The 24,330-nt window shown below is 43.0% G+C and overlaps 2 protein-coding genes across 4 annotated transcripts; one reads left to right on the top strand and one right to left on the bottom strand.

The window, feature by feature from the left end:
* Nucleotides 1-298: 298 nt before the first annotated feature.
* On the top strand, nt 299-11,725 carry lrrc2 (leucine rich repeat containing 2). 3 transcript variants are annotated; one of them, XM_085426588.1, is made up of 10 exons: nt 299-347; nt 1,120-1,264; nt 6,337-6,452; nt 6,932-7,017; nt 7,105-7,261; nt 7,344-7,480; nt 8,214-8,359; nt 8,502-8,654; nt 10,202-10,371; nt 10,792-11,725. In XM_085426588.1, exons 2-10 carry the CDS (start codon nt 1,128-1,130, stop codon nt 10,839-10,841), a joined length of 1,152 nt encoding a protein of 383 aa, XP_085282714.1. In that variant the 5' UTR covers nt 299-347; nt 1,120-1,127; the 3' UTR covers nt 10,842-11,725. The 3 variants fall into 3 exon arrangements, with proteins under 3 accessions (XP_085282714.1, XP_085282715.1, XP_085282712.1); XM_085426589.1 differs by lacking the exon at nt 299-347 and adding an exon at nt 358-563 and having other exon boundaries at nt 1,123-1,264; XM_085426586.1 differs by lacking the exon at nt 299-347 and adding an exon at nt 358-563.
* Nucleotides 11,726-11,836: 111 nt separating this feature from the next.
* slc71a2b (solute carrier family 71 member 2b) lies at nt 11,837-24,183 on the bottom strand. Its single transcript, XM_085426585.1, has 12 exons — nt 23,751-24,183; nt 21,308-21,400; nt 21,014-21,076; nt 20,768-20,895; nt 19,203-19,317; nt 17,250-17,468; nt 17,046-17,159; nt 16,559-16,630; nt 15,639-15,751; nt 15,457-15,554; nt 15,183-15,325; nt 11,837-15,103 (listed from the first exon to the last, which is right to left on the bottom strand). The coding sequence occupies exons 1-12, from the start codon at nt 23,805-23,807 to the stop codon at nt 14,873-14,875; spliced, it is 1,446 nt and encodes a 481-aa protein (XP_085282711.1). The 5' UTR covers nt 23,808-24,183; the 3' UTR covers nt 11,837-14,872.
* Between the last annotated feature and the right edge of the window lie 147 nt (nt 24,184-24,330).

The raw sequence follows: 24,330 nt of genomic DNA, 5'->3' as shown, positions 1-24,330 counted from the left end.
CAAAGAGGCCACGCCCCCAATGATGCAAACTTTAAGCCAGTTTAACCAGTTTTTCTACAGACCAAAGAGTTTGTTTCTTTCTGCTGCCTCTGCTGGACGTTAGAGGAACTGCAGGTTTTATGCTTATAATGAACATAAACATAAATACTCATGTATAAGTGTCATGTGACACAGCAGGAGTCATATCTCAGCTGGTAAAAATAGCTTGTTGAGTCACACACACGATCATATCACGTGTGTGTGTGTGTGTGTGTGTGTGTGTGTGTGTGTGTGTGTGTGTGTGTGTGTGTGTGTCAGTAAACAAGCTGGTCACTGAGCGGACAGCCGGTCTGGAGCAGGACTCTTAGGTAAGAGCACGTTAGTTTCTCAGCCTCGGCTGCTCTGCGTTTACAGACGGTACGATCCACACAGGAACAGGAAGTGTCTTCAGTCAGACCAGCAGCTCTGAGGTGGTGAACATGTGGAGGAGAGCCCTTTGTCTCTCAGACTGAACCATTCCTGTCTCACTTTGTTTAGAGGTTTCAGGTGGTTCAGTCCAAACTGCGCGTTTAAACTTAAAAAAGGTAAATTCCCTCAAAAACGGTTCAGTTTTTAAAAATTTTTTTTTTTACATCTTTCAGACTTGTTGATGTCTTTCTAGAATTTTCCCTCCTGTGTCGTCGGGATGGCGTCATTTCATAAACATCAGTACTTTTATATTTAAAGATCAGACTGGTTTACAACTTAATTGCAGCTTTCATGGTTGAATGATAGCTGATCATTTTTAACAAAGAAGAAACAGACGTGACCCTTGAGCTCCAGACAAAGAGCTCAGTGTGGATGTACTCTGGGTAGTTTTACTTCAGAGTCTATATTTAAACTGCCGGGTCCTGTTTGAGAGTTTCTGTAAATGCTCTAGACTTCACTTTCCCGCGATGTTCAGCTTCCTTTTTCAGAGATGCTCTTTAACCTTTCAGATGTTGTTATCAGCGTAGAGATGAGCTGAAGAAAGAGGCAAAGAAGAAAACGTGGCTCATTAGTCAGCTTTAGGTTTTTACAGAAAACTTTTCTGGGTAAATCTGTTTAAACTTAAAGCCGGATATGTTCAGATAATGATCCTGGTCTCTTCCTCCTCCTCAGCAGCAGAGATGGGTCCGGAGAGGAAGCTGGACGTCCCGGTCTACGATCTCTCTCTGATCAGAGGGATGTGGGAGGTCCGAGTGAAGACGCACAGAGAGAGGCAGAAGAAGGAGAAGGAGAGGATCGAGCAGAGCGCCCTCACCAGGTAAGACGCAAAAACCCACAGAACTGATGAAGAACATTTGGCCCGCATTTGTAGTTTTAAGTCTGCCTGCCCACCTTAAACCAGCCAGGTGTCAGGTGTGCTTTTTGTTCTGGACCACGACCGGCTCACAAACAGCTGCAATAGATGAGACAGAACTCTCTGATCAGGTCAAAACATAACTGTCATTCATTAATGTTCATGACGGGCTCTTTACTGAGAGTCTGTGTCAGGACCCAGTCTGCAGGTTTGTGAAGTGCAGTTTGGTTTTTCACCATCTCCAGAGCTCCGCCAGCAGAGTTAGACTTCCTCAGAATTTGATCTTCTAACGCTACGGTAACATATCGAGCAGCCAGTATCTCCAGCGATGCCGTTCTGGTGGAGGTCCCGCCTTTGGTCAAGCTGACATCAGCACCTTTGTGTCCCATAAGTGTTTTTATCCAAATATGCCAGGATTTCCAGGTGATGATGTCATGATAGCGTTGGATTTTGTAGCCTGTTGTGAATCAAACTCTGCTCAACCGAACCAATTCAATTCAATTTTATTTATATAGCACCAAATCACAACAAAAGTCGCCTCAAGGCGCTTCATAGATACAGAGAAAAGCCCAACAATCATATGACCCCCTATGAGCAGCACTTTGGCGACAGTGGGAAGGAAAAACTCCCTTTTAACAGGAAGAAACCTCCAGCAGAACCAGGCTCAGGGAGGGGCGGGGCCATCTGCTGTGATTGGTTGGGGTGAGAGAAGGAAGACAGGATAAAAGACATGCTGCGGAAGAGAGACAGAGGTTAATAACAGATATGATTCAGTGCAGAGAGGTCTGTTAACACATAGTGAGTGAGAAAGGTGACTGGAAAGGAAAAACTCAATGCATCATGGGAATCCCCCGGCTGCCTACGTCTATTGCAGCATAACTAAGGGAGGATTCAGGGTCACCTGGTCCAGCCCTAACTATATGCTTTAGCAAAAAGGAAAGTTTGAAGCCTAATCTTGAAAGTAGAGATAGTGTCTGTCTCCTGAATCCAAACTGGAAGCTGGTTCCACAGAAGAGGGGCCTGAAAACTGAAGGCTCTGCCTCCCATTCTACTTTTAAATACTCTAGGAACAACAAGTAGGCCTGCAGAGCGAGAGCGAAGTGCTCTAATAGGGTGATATGGTACTACAAGGTCATTAAGATAAGATGGGGCCTGATTATTTAAGACCTTGTATGTGAGCAGCAGGATTTTGAATTCTGGATTTAACAGGAAGCCAAAACAGGAGAAATCTGCTCTCTCTTTCTAGTCCCTGTCAGGACTCTTGCTGCAGCATTTTGGATCAGCTGAAGGCTTTTCAGGGAGTTTTTAGGACTTCCTGATAATAATGAATTACAGTCGTCCAGCCTGGAAGTAATAAATGCATGAACTAGTTTTTCAGCGTCACTCAGAGACAGGATATTTCTAATTTTAGAGATGTTGCACAAATGGAAGAAAGCAGTCTTACATATTTGTTTAATATGTGCATTGAAGGACATGTCCTGGTCAAAAATGACTCCAAGGTTCCTCACAGTGTTACTGGAGGCCAAGGTAATGCCATCCAGAGTAAGAATCTGGTTAGATACCATATTTCTAAGCTTTTCAGGGCCGAGTACAATAACCTCAGTTTTATCTGAATTAAGAAGCAGAAAGTTAGCGTAGGGCTGCTCAATTAATCGAATTTTAATCACGATTACGATCTGGGCTTTCAACGATCATTAAAAATGACTAAGCCGATTATTAGCCCCTCCCTCGTGCTTTGCTCTCGCGCTGCTCCGTGTGGCAAATCGAGCGCACCTCTCTGCATTTCGAACACGTGTCACAACAATTAAGAGGACCCAAGGGAAGCTCGGAAAGCTAAGCAGAAGTTATTTGGAGAGGAGAGTGACTGCTGTTGGTTGAAAAGAGAGGTGAAAAAAAAAAAAAAAAAAAAAAAAAAAAACTGGTGGTGTGGAAACATTATGGGTTCAGTCAGACGTGGATCAAGTGGACACAGTGTGTAAACTTTGCTACGGTGTCGTAGCTGCACCACAGAGCAACACTGCAAAGTTCACTAAACACAGATGTTTACATTTTTCATTTATTTCTTATATTACAAACATTTGCACTGTTATCAGTATTTGCACACTGTTTTATATTATTTTTTAAAGTCATTATTCAACACATTGTTATTGTTAACCCTTTAAATCCCTGTAGAACCGGAACCGCATAAGCTAGCGCAATAGTTTGTTTTGCATATGAAACCGGAGGAGTTGTACTTACATCTTATGCCATCAGCTTGTCCTTGGTCACGGTTTCCTTCCACATAAAGCTTTGCAAAAATTGCATAAAAAGGGCTTGCAGGAACAAAAACATAATATTCCAGAAACACGCTTTGCCGATCGATCAGCTGTTCATAACACTTCCCACATTGAAAAAGACGTCAACGCGAACTATCGCATGTCCGCCATTTTCTGGCCGAAACCGGAAGTGACGTCATTTTCGCGGAAAATGTAGTTTTTTACTTGTAGGCCTTAAAAGCCTATACTGGTGTTTTTATAAGTCATGTCTGACTTTTCTGAATAGTTTCTGGGATGCTTAGAACTCGAATTGCACTGCTGGAAATAGTTTATTTTGATGCACCTGCTGTTTTCTTTGCAAATTTGCATCATGGGATTGTTTTTTTTGTTTTTGCTGCAGTATATAAAAATTGCTGTATCTCCAAAATAAAACTATGAAGACACTCAAAATAAATTTCCTGTTGTTGTAAACTAATTTTTGCAACTTTTTTGTATTTAAAGTTTTGAGGGATAAGCCTCTTAAATTTTCCCAATTAGAAATATATGTAAAAAAAAAAAAAAAAACGATTTTCAATTTTTTTGTGGTTTATTGCACTTTTTTGCAATTTATGTAATTACTATGGACTTAATGCATACATAGTATTAAAATATGGGCTATAACAGTTGTATTGATGTATAGCAACTTGAAATGCTCCCACAAATGGCACTACAGCATGTACAAAAAAATATATATATAAGCTCTGGCGGACTTGGTTCTATGGTAGGTCTTAAAGGGTTAAATAAATATCGTCAAATAATCGAGATCTCAATTTCAGTGAAAATAATCGTGATTATCATTTTTGCCATAATCGAGCAGCCCTAAGTTAGCGGCCATCCAGGTCTTTATGTCTTTAAGACATTCCTGCAGTTTAACTCATTGGTGTGTGTTATCTGGCTTCATGGACAGATAGAGCTGGGTGTCATCTGCATAGCAGTGTAAATGTATGCTATGTCTTCTAATGATGCTGCCTAAGGGAAGCATGTATAATGTAAACAGAATTGGTCCTAGCACTGAACCCTGTGGAACTCCATAATTAACCTCAGTGTGTGAAGAGGACTCTCCATTTACATGCACAAACTGGAGTCTATTAGATAGATATGATACAAACCACTGGAGTGCAGTACCTGTAATACCTACAGCATGTTCTAATCGCTCTAATAGGATATTATGGTCGACAGTATCGAACGCTGCACTGAGGTCTAGCAGGACAAGCACAGAGATGAGTCCACTGTCAGAGGCCATAAGAAGATCATTTGTAACCTTCACTAAAGCTGTTTCTGTGCTGTGATGAGCTCTGAAACCTGACTGAAACTCTTCAAATAAACCTCTGCAGATGATCTGTTAGCTGTTTGACAACTATTTCAAGGATGTTTGATATAAAGGAAGGTTGGAGATTGGCCTATAATTAGCTAAGACTGCTGGGTCTAGAGATGCTTTTTGAGTAAAGGTTTAACTACAGCCAGCTTGAAGGCCTGTGGTACATAGCCGATTATTAGAGATAGGTTGATCATATTTAAGATCGAAGAATTAATTAATGGCAGGACTTCTTTGAGCAGTTTTGTAGGAATGGGGTCTAAAAGACACGTTGATGGTTTGGAGGAAGTAATTATTGAAGTTACCTCAGAAAGATCAATTGGAGAAAAAGAGTCTAACTTAACATCAATGGTACTAAGAGTAGCTGTAGATAATATTACATCTGTGGGATGATTATTGGTAATTTTTTCTCTAATGATAAAAATGTTATTTGTGAAGAAGTTCATGAAGTCATTACTAGTTAACGTTAAAGGGATGGTTGGCTCAACAGAGCTCTGACTGTTTGTCAGCCTGGCTACAGTGCTGAAGAGAAACCTGGGGTTGTTCTTATTTTCTTCAATCAGTGATGAATAGTAAGATGTTCTGGCTTTGCGGAGGGCTTTCTTATAAAGCAGCAAACTATTTCTCCAGGCTAAATGATGATCCTCTAAATTTGTGACACGCCATTTCCTCTCCAGATTACGAGTCATCTGCTTTAGGCTACGTGTTTGAGAATTATACCACGGAGTCAGGTACTTCTGATTAGAGACCTTAGTTTTCACCGGAGCTACAGTATCCAGAGTCATATGTAGTGAGGAGGTGAAATTATTAACAAGATAATCGACTTCTGTTGGGGTAGCGTTCAGATAGCTGCTCTGCTCTATGTTGGTACAGGGCATTGGAGATGATAACAGTGGGTGGATTATATTCTTAAACTTAGTTACAGCGCTTTCAGAAAGACATCTACTGTGATAAAGTCTCCACTGCTGTGTAATCAATTATTGTAAATGTAAATGTTATCAGGAAATAATCAGACAGGAGAGGGTTTTCAGGAAACTGTTAAATCTTCAGTTTCTATGCCATATGTTAAAGATTAAAGTGGTGGGTGGGTTCTTTTACATTTTGACAGAAGTCAATTGAGTCTAATAACAGATTAAATGCTAAATCTGAGAAATCCAATCCATGGTCTGTTGAGTAAATAAAGCATTTGAACTTGACTGAGTCAGACCCAGCTGACTGTTGTTGCTCATAAAGTGTGAGAGTCATGGCCGATTTCAGCCGTGTGAACACACAGCGCACTATTTATAACGCAGCGTAGTGAAGTCTGGCCTGCAGACGGCAGAAAGGTCAGAAGTTTGGAGGATAAACGGGAACATCCACGCAGCTGAAATTTGATCTGACATCAGCGTGGCGCTGCTCACACTTGGTTAACATTTCTGTGTGCGCAGGATCGACCAGGAGTGGCAGTATCGCATCTACTGTAAGACCCTGAAGACCTCCGAGCTCAACCTGCTGCATCATTACCTGGAGAGGTCGACCTTGACAGACATTCAGCCGTGCACGGGTAAACACAGTGGACAGGCCTGCACGAGTCGTCCAGCGTCCTGGCAGGCGTACGGCACCAAAACTGACATAAAATCATCAGATACAGTCACCAGATGGAAAACTGTATGCAACTACAAAATCAGCCACCACTGGACTGTTTAATAACAGAGTTAAGCTTAGTTTTGCTAATTTTAGTCATCTTAGGAAGAGTTTAAGGGATGAAGGTTGGGCTGCATCGTTTTCTGAGAGGACCTTTTAAAATGTCATTATGTAAAAAGTTTTTGAGCTTCTTTCAAATGTTTTCGGGTGCATGTTACACTGAGTCAATGCGCCATCTGGTGGTACAAAATTGGTACTACACAAAACTATAGCCAGGCTGTATTTTAATGCCAGCTAATGTGTCCTATCAGATGTTTCTTCACGTTCAGTTTAGTTAAATACATGAATTTACAGTAAACTCTGCTGTAGTTGCTGCTGACGTTGTTGTATACCTGTTAGAGTCAGACCAGCAGCAGTGTCAGGAAGTCCAGCAGGATCCCAATGAAGTCAAACTGAGCTTCCAGCTGGAGGGAGAACGCTGGATGGTAAGTTGGTTAAAAGTTTGTGGTTTAAACGTGTTGTAGTTTGCTTTCTCTCAGGAAACCAGAGTGATTAAAAAAAATCATTTGCAGGATTTTCCCCGTGAGCTGCAGTGGATGACCTACCTGAAAGAGTGGCACGTGAGGAGAACAAGGATCCGCCAACTGCCTGACTACCTGGCTCTGTTTACCCAGCTCACTGTTCTGGACATCCCCAAAAACGCCATCACTGAGCTGCCGCCCGAGATTGGTGAGTCATACACAAACAGAGTCTGAACGACCTGAGAGGATGGGAAACGATACCGAAATAATTCCTCCGTCTGTATTCTAAGGTAAACTGACAGTGCTGAGGGAGCTGTACGTCAGCTACAACCGACTGTCCCGAGTTCCTCCAGAGCTTGGGAACTGTGAGAAACTGGAGAGACTCGAGCTCGCGGGAAACCACAACCTGTCCGAGCTGCCGTTTGAGGTGAGAGGGTCAAGCTGTACATCCATCATCAGTCCCTGGCAGCAGCTCAGTGTCACAAAAACTTTAAGATGATGAACTATGTTGTTTGCCTGTTTATGTGCTTTTAAGGCTCCACCATTTGGTAGAAGTTAAACAGTTAGTAAGATTTTGTACTTCAAGAAAAGTTATTTTCTTTTTCAGTAGTTGAAACTAAAGGAAGAGATGAGCAGCGTTGTGGCGTCTCTGCTGGTTTCCTTTGTCCAGATTAATCAAAGGAGAGAAAGATGAATGTCAGAGTTTGTAGGCGTTGGCCGGTTTCTGTTTGGGCAGCACCTGAGGGACAAACTCACTGTTGGTTCCTCGGGTGGGAAATTAGGGGAACTGCAGCGTTGATTATTGTTCTATTCTTGAGGCCCGGAGGTTGACACTCTGCAGAACTGAGCATGGGATTAAAGTGAACACCTGAAGCGCCATCAGGGGTCAAATTTACTATTGCCCCCCAAAAATGCTGAACTGTCCTTCAGGACCATCAGGATGGTGTTCAGAGGTCAAGTTCAGTTCAATTCAGCTTTATTTATACAGCGCCAAATCACAACAACAGTCACCTCAAGGTGCTTTATATTGTAAGGTAGACCTCAGGTCAAGTTAGCAGGAGGCTCATAGAACTCCATCCAATCAGTTCTTTTTAAAGCAGAGACGTCGCTCCCTGCTGGACATTGTGCTGATGATGTCACTGTGCGTCGTCTCTCTGTAGCTGAGCAGCCTGAAGCAGCTGGTCCACCTGGACATCGCGGAGAACAGGTTTGTCTCGATCCCCATCTGCGCTTTGAGGATGACGAGCCTGCAGCTGCTGGACCTCAGCAACAACTGCATGACCGACCTGCCGCAGGACATGGACAGGTGACTGATGATGTCGTCACTATTTCCAGGTGGATCACCAGGCAGATCACCTGGGCTTCAGCTGTGACAGCAGCTCTTCTTGAGTGTTTCGGGGGAGGGTGTCAGCGTCCTGAGGTCTGAATGCTTATGTTTGTCTCTGCAGGCTGGAGCAGCTCGTCACCCTGTTCATCCACAAGAACAACTTCAATTACCTCCCTCACTGTCTCGCCAACATCACCACGCTGGCGACGATCGTTGTCAGCGGTGACGAACTCACCTGCATCCCAACTAAACTCTGCAACAACCCTGAAATCAAGTACACAGACCACACCTACACAGACTTCCACCCAGCACGCATCCAGGTGGCAAATGTCACACAGCAGCTTTAACCAGCTTATAGCTGCTGCAGCCTCTGCAGACCACTTTGCAACCCACCTCCACACCAGCTCCTCAGTTTGATTGATTGATTGATTGAATCTTTATTTTGAACATGTTGAAAAAGTACAACAAAATAGAATTAAAAGAGACAAATGAACAAAGCAAAACAAAAGGAAAACGAGCAACCACAACTCCAAATAACGTTCATGTTCAAAAAGGAGCAGGAAGAAGCATAAGCTTATTTAATCCCACCCCTTTTCCACTATCTAGTATCAATAGACTACAGAAATACCTCCTTGCAATTACATTATATGTTATGTGTATTTTTTTTTAATATATATACATATGTTTCTATCTATCCATACATACGTTTATATACACACATACGCACATATACACATTTTCAATAACCCCATTAACACCTCAAGGATACACAACCTATATATATATATATATATATATATATATATATATATATATATATATATATATATATATATATATATATATACCCACACCAACATACCCGTGCACCCGCACACACATGAAAATATTAGACAAGAACACCCTATCAAATCTCTACCTTTTCCCTGTAAAAACCATATCCTTAAATTGGACTTTGCTTCATATCTTTACTTAGTCTGTTCCACAGCTTCACTCCACACACAGAGATGCAAAAACTTTTAATGTTGTGCGGATACGAGGATGTTTTAAATTTAATTCCCCCCTCAAATTGTGTCCCCGTTCCCTTTTAGAAAACATTTTTAGAATATTGTCAGGAAGCAGGTTATTTATTGCTTTATACATAATTTGTGCTGTGAGAAAATGAACCAGATCTGTGAATTTTAGAATTTTTGATTTTAAGAATAGTGGATTTGTATGATCTCTGTAGTTTCATGCTACATCTGATTTGTGTTATTAAATGGTTTGTTTATAAAGCCAAGAAATCTTTTTTCTTGGTCAGAAAACAACTGGCGCAGTGATAAATAGGGTAAAATTCCAAATTTCTTGAAGGCTGCACAGATGTTCCCATTACATAAAGGTGGTAACCTTAATCCCTAATGATTACCGAACCATCTTGAACTTGTCCTGCTTAACAAAAACCTTGAGTGTCAATGGTGGATTAAAACTACATCTGGAGTCAGATAAGGTTACTATCAGAACAGCTGCTTCAGTAGACTACAGCATTCATGTGGAAAAGCTGCGCTCAGAGAGAACCTCAGAAATGTTTCAGGACTCCTTAAAGTCAGTGCAGGTGTTCCACAGGGAACCATTCTCAGACCTTTTGTATTTACAGCAGTAAGTCTGCTGTAAGAGGTAAATTTGATTTCCACTGGCCTTCATCATTAATTTGGTGACTCATAAGACCCACAGAGGGCCACAAAAGGTCACGGTCAGCGGTGTTTCACGAAGAGGAGCAGCCTGAAGTGAGTCAGCTCAGAGGGGTCAGAACTTTTTTTAATGTTTGTCTCTGCTCTTCTTCAGGTTCATTCGCCTCTACGACAACCCTGCGAGCAAAGAGAAGAAGAAGAAAGAGGAGAAGAAGAAAGAGGGTGTGAGAAGGAGGTGGAGGGAGCAGAGGGAGGCAGAGGAGGTGAAGGATAGTGGAGAGAAAGAGTTCATTGAAGCGTACATCAGCTCACTGCAGGACAGAGGTGAGTTTCAGCGCCAGATTCTCACCTTTTTACTTTACAATTACACAAAAGTCTAAAATATGAGAGCTTTGCTGAAGTAAAGTGTGAACTTAATGATGACGAGATCATCAGAAATATTCTCATTTTAAACTGTGTGGAGACGTTTTTGAATTTTCTGTTTGGATTTAAAGTGTATAAAAAAATAAAGTTAACTAAATGAATACATCAGAAAACTTTTACTGATTAGTGATCTCTTCTTTGAATCATCTTTATTATAATCACCTTTATTAGTTGTTTTCAGGTTTTTTTTCATTAATAACTTCTAACAGGAACACTCTTCACTGTAATATTTACTAAGTGTTTTTCGTCCTGTCGGTAATCAGACTTCACACTCATAACAACCCGTCCTCATGTGTTTTGGGGGGGTTTGTCCCATGCCAGACACCGTCCCCTACGCCACCACCAAAGTCTCCATTTCCTGCCTGCTTTGAGGAAGAGGAGGAGGAAGCCAGTGAAGGTTGAGAGGATGATGACTGAAGGATGACAGCACTGAGGAATTTCAAAAGAGGATGCTAACAGAGGTTAACATGGGAGGTGACGTGAAAATGTGTTTTTAATCTTTCATACTAGCTCGAAATTATAAGTTAACATATTAAAGTTTAGTCCTTTATTAATATTCTTTTTAAACTAATTATTGTTAAATCGTTGAATCTGGGAAAAATAAAATCAGCAGGACGTTCACGTAAACACTGAATGCATTAATCTCAGGTCATTGTAATTTATCTCAAACTGCATTATTAAAATTAATAATTAAGTATTGCATGTAAGATGTTATTCAGAGTATATTTATTGGGTATGATACAACAAACCGAATACATAAAGAGACATGCTCACATAAAAGTTACAGGAAAAAAAATCTAAAAAAAAAAAAAAAGCTTATTTCTGATGCTGGTTGCTTTTTTGTCAGACTTCAAACATTAAAACATCAAATGGAAAAAAAAAAATCATATTTAACAAAAATCGAGACGCTACAGTCGAAATGTGTTTTTGGATGCGCGTCAACTTTCATATATTTACATTAAATATTGATGAAGATAAAATCAATTCCAATTCCTGTTAATCGATCACTGAACTGTTTTATTTATGAATCTTTTTTCTTTTAGTTTTGAAGATGTCGATTGTCTAAATCTCTTCATTTCAAAATCGAATTCAGTTGAAATCAATAAAAACAGACTGAAGCTGATTTCTTTGTGATCCTGAGCAGATTTGATTTTTATTCACTTTTACATTTCTCACATTTATCAGCTGATATTTTCTGTGTAAATGTAGTTTTTTGTTCAAAGTGTGAAAGTTGTGACCAAATAGAGATTTTCTGTTTATCAGGTTTGATTTCTATGATTTCTTTTAGTGTATTTTTCTGTGGTTGTCATAGTTACGAACTTAGCAGCTTTGATTTGTGCATTAAAATATAGAAAAGTTTTTGCTGTTTAAAATTTTTTTTTTTTTTTTTTTAAACAAATACTTTTCTTTGTTTTAATCAATAAAAAATTAATTTTTAAATAAAAAAAGTCAAATTAAACTGAATAAAAAATAAACACATTTCAAATGTCACACGTTTCTCTTTATTGTTATTAATATTCACGTTATCATAGATATTATTCAAAATTATGTTCTTAAGATAAAAGAGCAAAAGCAAAATACGTGACACGTCTCTCGGTTTAAATATAAAAGTGATATGAACACGAGTGATTCAGGCACACGTTCAGAGAAATTAAAGTGCAGCAATCAGCAAAAGGTCTGCACGGAGGAGGAAGAGGAGGAACATCTGGGAATGTCTGTCAGTCTCTGCGGCGGCCATGTTGGCGCGTCAGCCTTCACGCCTCACCATAAAAAAAGAAAAAAAAAAAAGCCTCTGAGGAGGATTTACAGCCTCCATCGTCTGTGTGACCAAACACAAGCTGACATTTAAAAACGTCACGTTTCACTTCATGAACAGTTTCGGAGAATCATCAACGGGGAAATTCATTAAAAACTTTATGACACGATGACGACGTGATGGAGCGACTCGCTCTTAATCATGGAGTCAACAATCAGCCGCCCTAATCTCCAGAATATTCATCTCATCGTCAGATTTAACAGAAAAGCAGGAAGAATGATTGAGTCATCCGGCCGGATCACTAAATCTAGGTTCTGAATTCCAACATGAAGGACACAAATTTGTGAACTTAAGACAAAAAAAATTCCAATGATCCAGTTTTAAATTGGACTGAGTCTAAAGAATATTCCAGACAGAAAGGCATTCAGTACTCGGAGAAACTACTGTGGGATCCAAGACTCTCCACGAGGCATTTGAGGACACTCGGTGAGCATAGGAAAATAAACCATCTGACATCATCGGCAAGTGGGCGTTAAGGGTTAAAAGGTTAAAGGTTATTAAGCCGAGAGCTTCTCTAACAGTCGATTGTGCTTCTGAGCTACATCATCATCAACGTCACAACAGGATGATCAGGCGTTCCTGTAGCCATGACAACGTTCATGCTGCATTCAGGGGAAAAAAGGAAAAATAAGGAAGAACTACCACTCAAAGGTGACGTCATCTGTCAGAGAACCTTTGGTCACTTTAAACTGTCAAAAACTATCATCTCCCACACAGAAACAGAGCCTGAATGCAGCACGAGTTATATTCCACTTACAGTAGCCGAGCTGTGCAGGTAAACGCACCTGACCTGTGCTCTGGTTCACAAGATCATTGATTCATCGATCTGTCTTTAAGCAACAGCTGGAGCCCCACATGTGCTCTTAAACTGGTTTCACTGGTTCAAACTGGACATGAAGAGACCTCCAGGACCGCCGGAGCTCTGTGCACAAAAATACATACGTGACATGAACCCATCATGAAGGCTGAAGCTTTAAGGGGCAAACGTGAGAACCTGCACAGAGCGCACATGCGATGGTTTTTAACCTGAACTGGGAGAAAACTCGACTTAAACGACTGATCAGGTTTTTTAAACCGATCTGTTGACCTTCTGAGAAATACAGCCTGTAACAAAAAGGCAAAATAAGCACAAAAGAGTAATAAAACACGGCACCGGTTGGTTTGTGAGCAGCCGCCTCGGGACCGCCAAGGTTCAAACTGCATCAGTAACTTGGAGCGTTTGATTTATCCGACCTGGAAGGGGCAGGCGGACGGGGAGAGCACTTTCAGGTCAAACAGAAACAAACTTCAAGTATTAAAACAGAAGAAGAAGACGAGGAGGAGGAGGAGGAGGTGGTGACCCGCAGAGGCTCAGATTGTGGGAGGAGCAATGGCAAAAACTAGGTGGTGCTCTCTGTCCTTAAAGCCATCACTTGTCACTGCGGCTCAGAGAAAACTCGGTTTTCAGTGAAATCGTTGATATTAATTTGATCCACGCTGTAAAAACTCCAACCCTGCAGACTTCGTCCAGCCTTAGGCTATAAAACAGCAGTACAGCGCCCTCTACAGGATGGGAGGAGGCAAAACATGAGACCGTCTATAGGGCGGAGGTTTGAAATCAGGGCTGAGAAAAATGAAATAAATAAATAAATACATGAAATGCATTTAAATGTTGATTTGAAGTCAAACCGAGTCCCGTTTACTGGATCAACGCAGGAAAATCTACACTGAAACAAAAGGACCACACCTGCAGCTCAAAGCAAAAACGCCACATTAGTAAATTAAAACTATTAAACTGGGAGACCAAATAATGAAATAATGAGGCGGAGCTAAATGACGCCTCCAGCTTCACGCCGTTTATTTACTCGGATTTCTCCCAAATATGCAAACTCCTGACGGGAGAGGGCAATGACATCATAGCCAGTCAGTTTGCACATGCTCTGTGTGACGGGAAGTCTGAGCGCAAATAGATCCAGACAGAAAACAAACACCTGGATCTCATCATGATTTGGTATTGTATCCCACAATCCCGAGCAGCTCCAACCTCCTCGTCCTCGCCAAGATTCGCCCTCCGATCCAAAAAACAACCCCCCCCCCCATAAAAAAAAAAAAAAAACAACAACGTAGTTTTGAGTGTCAGCTTTCACGGCCGTACAGCGAGGAGCATTTGATGGCCTCACCTCTGCGAACCTGACGGGTGGAGTCAGGTACAGACCTGACTGACAGGTATGGGAGGCTGCTGTCAGTTGCTTTGGCTTCTCTGGTCCCGTCCTCGCTGCGATTGGCTCGTAAAGTAAAACGTTGCGATCCTGCACGACTACACGACCACTTTACTTCTGCTGATCTGTTTTAACGGAGAGATCTCGACTCTTACTGAGGCAAGACTTCAAAGCCCTTTGGTTCTACCTGCCCAAACACACCTGGGCAAAGAATGGGAGGAGTCACAGGTGAGTGATATCAGTGAGATAAAAAGCGGTTTGCCGGGGAGGCCGCCGCCTAACGTTCCCCGACGGTCTGGATCGGGGGAAGAGAGGGTTTGTTTTTTTTAACAGGGGGAGGGACTTGCAGACAAGACTCTGTTCTGTAATTGGCCAGACTGCCTACGAGTCACATGACACTGTCCTGCAGCAGCGGCTCAAGGTCCTCTGTGTCGCTGATGGGCACGGCAAGAGGGCTGCCGTTCTGAGCGTGTGCGGCGGAGCTGCTGCCGGCCTTGTTGGCGGTGCAGGTCTTGACTTCGGCCAGCTGGTGGCGCTCAGGGATGAAGAAGGCGACAACTAAAGCAAATATGACGCTGCACGCGCCAAAGAGGAAGGGCGGGCCCGGGACGACCAGCTTCTACAGACGGAGAGAGAACCGACTCGTTACGGGAAACAGAACAGCGAGGAAAGAATCAGCAAGGCGCATTTCTACGCACCTGTGTGCTTGCTGTGGATCTTCCTGCCATCGGCTCCACTTCGTTCAGCTCCACGTTGAACAGGAAGAAGATGAAGCCGTAGAGAGCCGGGCCCAAACCATTGCACAGGCCTCTGATACCTGTGATCATCCCCTGTGCCACACCTGAACACACAGACGCCTCAGTCACATCTGCACCACCTTCATCCATGTGACACAGTCAGATGTTGATACAAACCACGGCCACACAGACCCTGTTTAAGACACGCCCCTTCGGACGGTCAGGTGCAACTCACCTTGCTGGTCGGGTGAGGCGCTGTGTGACACCAGAGCAGAGATTGCTGGGAAGGTGATCGAAGACATGGCTGCTACAGTTCCTGCTGCCCACATCATCCTGTAAGGACGCGAGCAGATAAACGTTTAGGTCAGATCATTCACAGGAAACAGGAAACGACACGGGCGAGACGCTGGGACTCACCACGGCTCGGAGCCGAAGCCGTACCAGACCAGCTGGAACAGCTGAAAGGCCAGGCCGAGAAGAACCGTGTTCTTCTTACCGATGGTCCTCATCAGAACCCCGAAGAAGACCGTCTGACAGACACGAGACGTACAGTGAAGAAATCAGGACGCAACACATTTACAGGGTTTAGAAGGACAAACTGTCGTCTGTGTGACGGGTTACCGCAGCTTTTCATGTCAAACTAAATGAACAAACCTGAAACAAACACTGTGACGTCAGCACGCATTTAGAGTAAAAAAACAAAACAAAGAAATCACACTTTGAGGGCTTTCAGCTGAAGACGCTCCACGGCACCGTCTCCCACTCGGAACAACGCGGGCGTTAGCTGTTTTTAATACGATGCTCCCGGACTAACAGGGACCGCTGGATATTGGACTTCCTGTTACCACCCCCTGTTGGATCAGACTCTCTCTCTGACCGTGTAGAGTTACAGTCGGTCCCCATCTTTCCTCAGCCCCCGACTCTACACTCTGGGCACACATGACTGTGTCAGTACCCACCCAGATGATGCCACCATGGTGGGCTCATCTCTGGAGGCGACCTACAGAGCTGAGGCATTAATGCACAGTGAACACTCATTCTTTAATTTATTCTTCACATCTTTTCTCCACTTTACAAGTTTACTGCATTGTGTTGAGTTGCGCTCGCTGCCGACGTGGGACAGTTTCCCATTTTCACTGTACTTCTGTGCTAAAGATAACGGTGCAATGACAGTAAGGAGTCATCTTATCTCAAAGATAAGATGACTCCTTACTGCAGCCACAGCAGGTTAACAGTTTCAGGATTGTTTCTCTCTAACATCGTCGGGTCTTTGGCTGTCGGCTGAACATGTTCACATAAAGTTAGCAGACGGTGCGACTCTGTGAGGACGAGCGTACCTGAGCGACTATAGAGAGGATTCCCACCATGGCGATGAAGCCGGTGATGGCTGCCGGAGAAAACTCGATCACCTGAAAGATGAAGATGAAAACCTCGTCAGTGTTTCTGCCTTCGGGTTTTCATTGATTCATATTCGTTTTCTAATAATCTGCGTATGGCAAAGAAAAAAAACATCACTTTCATCTTTGTTTCATTCTTTTGGGGGGGGGGGTAATTTAAAATTTAAATACAGAATTAAAATAATTAAATATAATGTCTGACCAGCCCTCCTGCAGTACCTTTAGGGCCCACCAGGGGGTGGCAAGCCACACTTTGGGACTCACTGAGCTGCACTGAATAACGGTGGAGATGCTTCATCATTTAAATCCCATAAATCTCCTGATCCTGATGATTAAGGGAACAAATAAGTGTTCCTGCGCTTGAACGTGTAGCTTTGACCTCCTGAGTCTATCCAGCACATGCTGGTCACAGCTGTCTGTGCGTTACCTGTCGCAGGTAGAGGAAGAAGCTGGAGTACTGCCCGGCTTCAGGCAGGTAGGACAGGAACACGGTGACGCAGATCAGCAGCACCGTGGTGTCTTTCCCCACCCGACGCAGAGACTGAACACACCAAAAACACAAATATCGATCAATCGATCTATCAGTCAGCGCAGAGCACGTCAAAGCTGTAACAGCGATGAAAAGACTCACGGCGAAGGGGTCGGCCTGCTCCCAGGAGATGGGGAACCCCCAGGACGTCAGCCTCATCTTGTCCGGCAGCGACTCGGGGACGACGAAGAACACGAACGCAATATCTGCCACAGCAATCACCGTGGCAACAAGGACCACCAGGCTGTCTCCGTACTGCCCAGACAGGTAGACCCCGATGGCCGGACTCGTCACCAGGCTGGCCGCGAAGGTCGCAGAGACCTGGCGAGGGAGGGGAGGTGAAATCAGCACATAACACCTTTGACCTCAGGCGCAGGGCTTCAAACTTGAAACGTCAGAATTTTAAAACAAACCTGAAAATGTTTCAGTTTCTGAAAATAAAATTCGGAATTAAGAACTTGTTTTCAAATTTTTACTGAATTTTGATTTTTACATCTGTGACTATAACTAGGGCTGCTCAATTAATCGAATTTTAATCACGATTACGATCTGGGCTTTCAACGATCATTAAAAATGACTGAGCCGATTATTAGCCCCTCCCTCGTGCTTTGCTCTCGCGCTGCTCCGTGTGGCAAATCGAGCGCACCTCTCTGCATTTCGAACAGCATCACAACAATTAAGAGGACCAGAGGGAAGCTTGGAAAGCTAAGCAGAAGTTATTTGGAGAGGAGAGTGACTGCTGTTGGTTGAAAAGAGAGGTGAAAAAAAAAAAAAAAAAAAAAAAAAAAAAAAAAAAAAAACTGGTGGTGTGGAAACATTATGGGTTCAGTCAGACGTGGATCAAGTGGACACAGTGTGTAAACTTTGCTACGGTGTCGTAGCTGCACCACAGAGCAACACTGCAAAGTTCACTAAACACAGATGTTTACATTTTTCATTTATTTCTTATATTACAAACATTTGCACTGTTATCAGTATTTGACAACTATTTTATATTATTTTTTAAAGTCATTATTCAACACATTGTTATTGTTAACCCTTTAAATCCCTGTAGAACCTGAATGTGTAAGCTAGCGCAATAACTTGTTTTGCATATGAAACTGGAGGAGTTGTACTTACATCTTATGCCATCAGCTTGTCCTCGGTCACGGTTTCCTTCCACATAAAGCTTTGTAAAAATTGCATAAAAGCTCTTGCAGCAACAAAAACATAATATTCCAGAAACACGCTTTGCCGATCGATCAGCTGTTCGTAACACTTCCCACATTGAAAAAGACGTCAACGCGAACTATCGCATGTCCGCCATTTCCTGCCCGAAACCGGAAGTGACGTCATTTTCGTGGAAAATGTAGTTTTTTACTTGTAGGCCTTAAAAGCCTACAAGTAAAAAAACTACAGTTTCTGGGATGCTTAGAACTCGAATTGCACTGCTAGAAATAGTTTATTTTGATGCTGTTTTCTTTGCAAATTTGCATCACAGGATTGTTTTTTGTTTTTCCTGCAGTATATAAAAATTGCTGTCTCCCCAAAATAAAACTATGAAGACACTCAAAATAAATTTCCTGTTGTTGTAAACTATTTTTTGCAAATTTTTTGGATTTAAAGTTTTGAGGGATAAACCTCTTAAATTTCTCCAAGTAGAAATATATGTAAAAAACTTTTTTGTAGTTTTTTGCACTTTTTTGCAATTAATGTAGTTACTATGGACTATTATATTATTAAAATATGGGCTATAACAGTTGTATAGCAACTTGAAATGCTCCCAAAAATGGCTCTACAACATGTAAAAAAATAATATAAGCTCTGGTGGACTTGGTTCTATAGTAGGTCTTAAAGGGTTAAATAAATATCGTCAAATAATCGAGATCTCAATTTCAGTGAAAATAATCGTGATTATCATTTTTGCCATAATCGAGCAGCCTTAACTATAACTGATATAATCTGTGAGTCATCGTGACTTTTAACATTTAATAAAAATATTTCTACGATTCAACCATCCTAAAATATTTGTAAGTGAAATGTATGACATGGATGTTTTGTTTAGTGTAAGTGTACCAGTCCGTAGGCCGTACTCCTCTCGTGTTCCTCTGTGATGTCGGCGACGTAGGCAAAGATTACCGAAAAGGTCACGGCGAAAATCCCGGAGACTGAGATGAGAGCGAAATACCACCTACACACACACACACACACACACACACACACACACACACCAGGACAGGACATTCCTCCATTTCAAAATAAGAGACCCCTCAGGTGGGGAAAGAGCATTCTGTGAGACTTATAGAGTGTCTCAGGAATTACATCAAATTCAAAATAATCGAATCATGCTTTTTAACTTAAGTTTAAAGAACTCTCTCACTGTTAAACACACACACACACACACACACACACACACACACACACACACACACACACACACACACACACACACACACACAGGAAACCTCACTTCCTGTGATGTGAGGATTAAAGAGTTAACGTTTTCGCTCTGCTTTCAGGGAAGCGTTGTCGTCTTGTGACTCTGATGTTACGGTCGTTAAACCAAAAACACTCTAATCTAGTCTTTTATTGGAGAGTCTGTGAAATGTATGAACCATGTGACTCTGTGACAGTCAGACATCAGCTGATCGCTGCTGCAGTCCAGCAGAAATCCAACATAGGTGCGTTTTTTTTTACTTTGAAGTGACTGTAACTCCTGTGTTTGGGTGAAAAGCAGGAAAAAGAGGAGGAGGAGGCCAGTGTGCCTTCAGCGTGTTTGCTGATCCTGAGCCGCTCACATGATCAACATGTGACAGTTGTGGCGATTAGAGTCCAGAGTTTTCCTGTCACGCACGGCTGAGCAGCAGCCTGTTACTGCTAGCTTAATGGAGCCGTCGTTCCTTCTCCTCAGCTAACACTGATTACTCGGCCTGTTTTCATGCCACTGATTTTCACATGTGGTCCAACACGCCTGTAAGCAGCCCAGAGTCCAGTTTACTCTACATGTGATTTTTATCATCGAGGACATAAAAACGAGTCCAAACATAAGACGACATCTTTATTCTTGGAGCCAGTCTGCAGCAGGACTACAAGCAGCTGTTTTAGCTCCACCTCCTTCATACAACTTTCTTCTGATTGGTTACTGCTGTAAGCCTGCTGAGGGGCATATCAGCGTATAAGGAGTCTGCGATTATATTTCTACTGTTTTCTACTCTCCACATGATGTTGGGATGCGGGTGCAGCTACAGTCGAGTTAGCAGGGTTCCAGTTTCAAGCTAACTATAAACAAAACAAACCACAGATGCTCTGATTTCAAACTGAGCTGAGCTCAGCGAGCTGTGAAACACGGCGTTTCTCAGCTGTAAACAGAACGATCAAGGGACGAGCTCTCTGCTGATCGTGACGTCGACCGTTCCTCAGTCAGATTACTTAGCCTTTGAATATTTTTGTATCCTTCTCTTCTGATTAGTCGCGTTTCTTTCATGTTTTATGAAGAGTGTCGTATGTGCTATGTGCCATTTTCTGTGTTGTGCTCGTGTTTGAAGCTGTAACCAAAATTTTAAATGCTCGTAATTCTTTACTTCTTCACTCATGTTTTTATCTCCGAGAGGAAGATTACTGAGAAAGAGGGTTAGTCTCACCAGGGGCTGATCTTCATGAAGGGGATGGGGGCGCAGGTAAAGAACACTGTCATGAGGAGGAAGGACTTCCTGCCCCAGATGTCTGACAGAGCACCAATCAGAGGAGCCGACAGAAATGACAGGAAACCCTAAACGGACAGAGAAATACAAACTCAGAGACGCCATGATATCGTAATATTCAACAAGCGTTAAGTTGAGGAGAAGTTGCTGAAAGCTGCGCTGACAGTAAACAGCCGAGCGGTTTACCTTGACCCCCTGCACCAGGCCGTTCATCAGGAAGGTGTGCTGAGGAAACACATCGCGCAGGACCTGAAACCACAAACACACTACTTTCACTTCCTCAGCACGTAGACGCCATGATGGTTCGCCCTTTATTACATCAGCCTGTAGATCATTTTTGGTCATGTGATGCTTTCAGCGAGGACACATTCAAGGTTTTAATAATCCCACTTTGGGGTTTATAGTTGCAGGAAAAGGTTGAAAACTTCATGAAAACTTTAACACTTTACACATTTTAGCAAAAGGTGTGCATGTACTTACGGTCAGCATGGGCGTGGTGAGCAGGCCCCACGCAAAGAACTCCAAGAAGATCACCACCACGGCGTGAATCACTCTGGCTCGGCTTCGGCCGTGCTGTGGCGAGCAGAGAGGCAGACGCATTAACCTCACTTCCTGTGATGCGTCCCGTTAACATGATGACATTAGAGCAGCTGCTTTCACTTTAAGACCCATCAGAGTTCAGAAAAGTGCTTTAAAAGCCAGTGGAAGCATCACCCACAGACACGTTTGTCCTCCAGCATTCAGCTGCATCGCTTCTTCATTTTTGATAAACTCAGCGTCGTTATGGGCTAATAAGACTGTGCTGTATGCGAGACACCGAGAACGTCTTAAAGAGGAGCAGAGGAAGGAGGAGGTACCGACTCCAGTGATTCCTCATCAGCTGGAACTTAACCCACATAATCTGTCCTCCAGCTGAAGCTCGCAGCACAGTGCAGAGTAAGAAAAGGCTGTTTTCACAGATCTGTTAAAACTTGTGAAAAAGAAACTGTTTGGAGGAGCGCGGCTGTAACTACCGGGGCTGAGACAGGGAAGGTGCGTTCAGGTAAGTGGTTTTATAAATCTCTGTAACAGTAAGCTGGATTTAAACAGGTGCGTCTGTGGGGACTGACTCACTGCTGGAGCCTCTGCTGGACATTGGAGGAACTGCAGTTTTCTGAGTCTGAGGCTCTGTGGGGAGTAAATGCCGCCATGGGCTCAGCCTCCAGGTTCAGTCGACTGAAGAGTGTCGCCTGCGTTTATGGAAACTTTAATGTGGCAAAATCTGCAGAGCTGCTGGCATCGTGCAAACAGTAGTAACCACAACTGCAAAGAAAATCTGCAAAAAGGCTTCCCACCACACTGTTTGATGTAGCTTCACGTCACTTTGGGTGTCTTCAAACAGTCTGAACCCCAAAGACAAGTGGAAACTGTAAATGTGGAGACAGCACTGTCGGCTTAGCAGAGATGCTCTCCATTTGCGTACAACGAGATTTTCCACCTATGCAAACGTTCTCCTGCACTGTCCTCCAAACACCCAGCAGCTCAGCTGTGCGTAGGTCAAATGCTGATTGGTTTATAACCTCACCGATACAGAGAAGAGTGACAGCAGAGGTCACAGGGAACAGAAGACGCACGAAAGAAAACACACACTCGAAGTGTCCAGACAGCGGCTGCAGCGGACACTTTGTCTTTAACACCATTTCACTTCAGCTGTTTGTTTGTTAGAACTTTATTGTTCTGCACAGCCGGCTGACGAGTGGCCCACAGACCAGTCGCACCACATAGTTTGGACGCTGCCTCCATCGAGCACAGACGCTCGCTGCAGGCTGACGGGACGTCAGTAGCTCTCCAAATGAATTTGACATTTCAACAGTGTGAATACCTGGTGCATGCAACCACAACAAACCAAACCCTGGGTGTAGGCAGGAGGGTTGGAGTTTTACAATCAGTGCGTCCCCGTCGCATCCATCCAACTATCATTTGTGTTTACACCCTTTTAAAAAAAACAACAATGGATGAAATGCAGTGATAATGATGGACAATGATAACCACACCCCAGCTTTGTTTCTCTCCTTATAAACGCATTTGTTTTAAAAATACAGACAGCTACATGAGCTTAACTGCTTTGACATCTGATTTTAATATTTCATTTTTTTAAACCTACACTTTAATCCCACTTTGAATTTTCTGGCTCTGGTTACAAACTACCTCTGAATACAGTTTAGAAGGAGCTTAGTGTGTGCACTCAAACATCATGTATGGCAGTTTACATACAGTCTACTCCATTACCAATCAAATACAGGAATACATTTAAAACAAGAAAAGAAAAATAAATAATCAAAAACAAATTAACTAATTGAAAATGATTCAATAGTTAACATACATTTAAAAGAATTTTAAACAATGATATCTATCCTAGGATCATTCAAATAACAAACTTAAAACTTTATTCAAAAAATATTAAAGATAATAAAGAAACGAACGTAACACCCATCGTGACTTTTTCATGTACTTTGTATTAATGCCGGAGTAATACTACTGTAATAGTGTTATAATGTAATTTGAGTGCAGTACTTCGGTTTAGTTCCGGACTTTCACTGCAGCAATACTCTGTTTCCAGGACTTTTACTTGTTACCGAGGCTCTTTACGGTGTTTCTCCTGAATTAAAACCTCTGAACATTCACACCTCCGAACCAGACGGGCGACAGTTTACTGTTTGGATGTTTTAAGCTTTAATTATCGCCCGAAGTTTGCTAACAGCTAATTAGCTTCCTGTTTTACCGCTCCCTGTCAGGCTAACTGAATTAGCTTCTGTCGGTGAGTCAAACATGGCTGTCAGCGGGACATCAAAGCCGTTTAATCCGCTTATTAAAGCAGTCGTTAGCCTCTTTTATCGCCCGCTCACACCGACGTTGGCCGGCGACGTCAACCCACAGCACTTACCGAGCTCCGGACCAACACCATGTCGCTGGCCTCCGTCGCAGTTTTCTCCCGCATCATCTCACATCTTGCTGAGAAGATTTTCACTCCCGGTTCGCGCTGTGGGACATCCTCCCGAGGTGTCTCCGTCTCTTCCAGAATGCCCCGCCGCGTGAGATTAAGATGTGTCCCTGCTGAGCTATCATGGACCCGACCCCGGAGCTCTTCGTGGTAGCGGTAACTGTGAGCAGGAGACTCGGCTTTCGTTTTCGCCGAATTCCTCCGCTCTGACCTGCTCGCTGGCTGCTTGTGGCTCTATTTTATCACCGGAATACACCGCGTGCGCACCGCCGAATTCTCTATTAACAAGTGGGACAAGCACCGCCCCGCGGCGGTGTAGGTTATTCAAAACAAAACGCACATCCATCTGCCAAAAGAATCTGTTTCCAGATCAGATTTCCTCCTGCTCAGGGCGTCTGTTACATATGCAAAAGCTGAAACATCGGACTCTGGATCAGTGAGACTTACGCTTAAAAAGCGCGCCCCCTGCCGGACCCGATATTACCGCACAGTGCAGTTTTGTTAATACTTATTAAGAGTGATG

Source organism: Rhamphochromis longiceps, linkage group LG12 (genome assembly GCF_057381845.1).
Source record: "Rhamphochromis longiceps isolate RC_006_pf linkage group LG12, R_longiceps_female_GT1.1, whole genome shotgun sequence".
Classification (NCBI taxonomy): Eukaryota; Metazoa; Chordata; class Actinopteri; order Cichliformes; family Cichlidae; genus Rhamphochromis; species Rhamphochromis longiceps.
This window is presented reverse-complemented; position numbering and strand designations above follow the sequence as displayed.

What these genes read in the sequence shown, in the direction of transcription:
- lrrc2 (XM_085426588.1), top strand. Translation starts at nt 1,128, where the DNA reads ATGGGTCCGGAGAGGAAGCTGGACGTCCCGGTCTACGATCTCTCTCTG. An exon ending in TGCAACAACCCTGAAATCAA is followed by an intron (nt 8,655 to 10,201) that starts GTACACAGACCA and finishes GCTCTTCTTCAG; the next exon opens with GTTCATTCGCCTCTACGACA. An exon ending in CAGCTCACTGCAGGACAGAG is followed by an intron (nt 10,372 to 10,791) that starts GTGAGTTTCAGC and finishes GTCCCATGCCAG; the next exon opens with ACACCGTCCCCTACGCCACC.
- slc71a2b (XM_085426585.1), bottom strand. Translation starts at nt 23,807, where the DNA reads ATGATGCGGGAGAAAACTGCGACGGAGGCCAGCGACATGGTGTTGGTC. An exon ending in TCCTCTCTATAGTCGCTCAG is followed by an intron (nt 15,752 to 16,558) that starts GTACGCTCGTCC and finishes CGTGTCTGTCAG; the next exon opens with ACGGTCTTCTTCGGGGTTCT. An exon ending in GGCTTCGGCTCCGAGCCGTG is followed by an intron (nt 15,555 to 15,638) that starts GTGAGTCCCAGC and finishes GCGTCCTTACAG; the next exon opens with GATGATGTGGGCAGCAGGAA.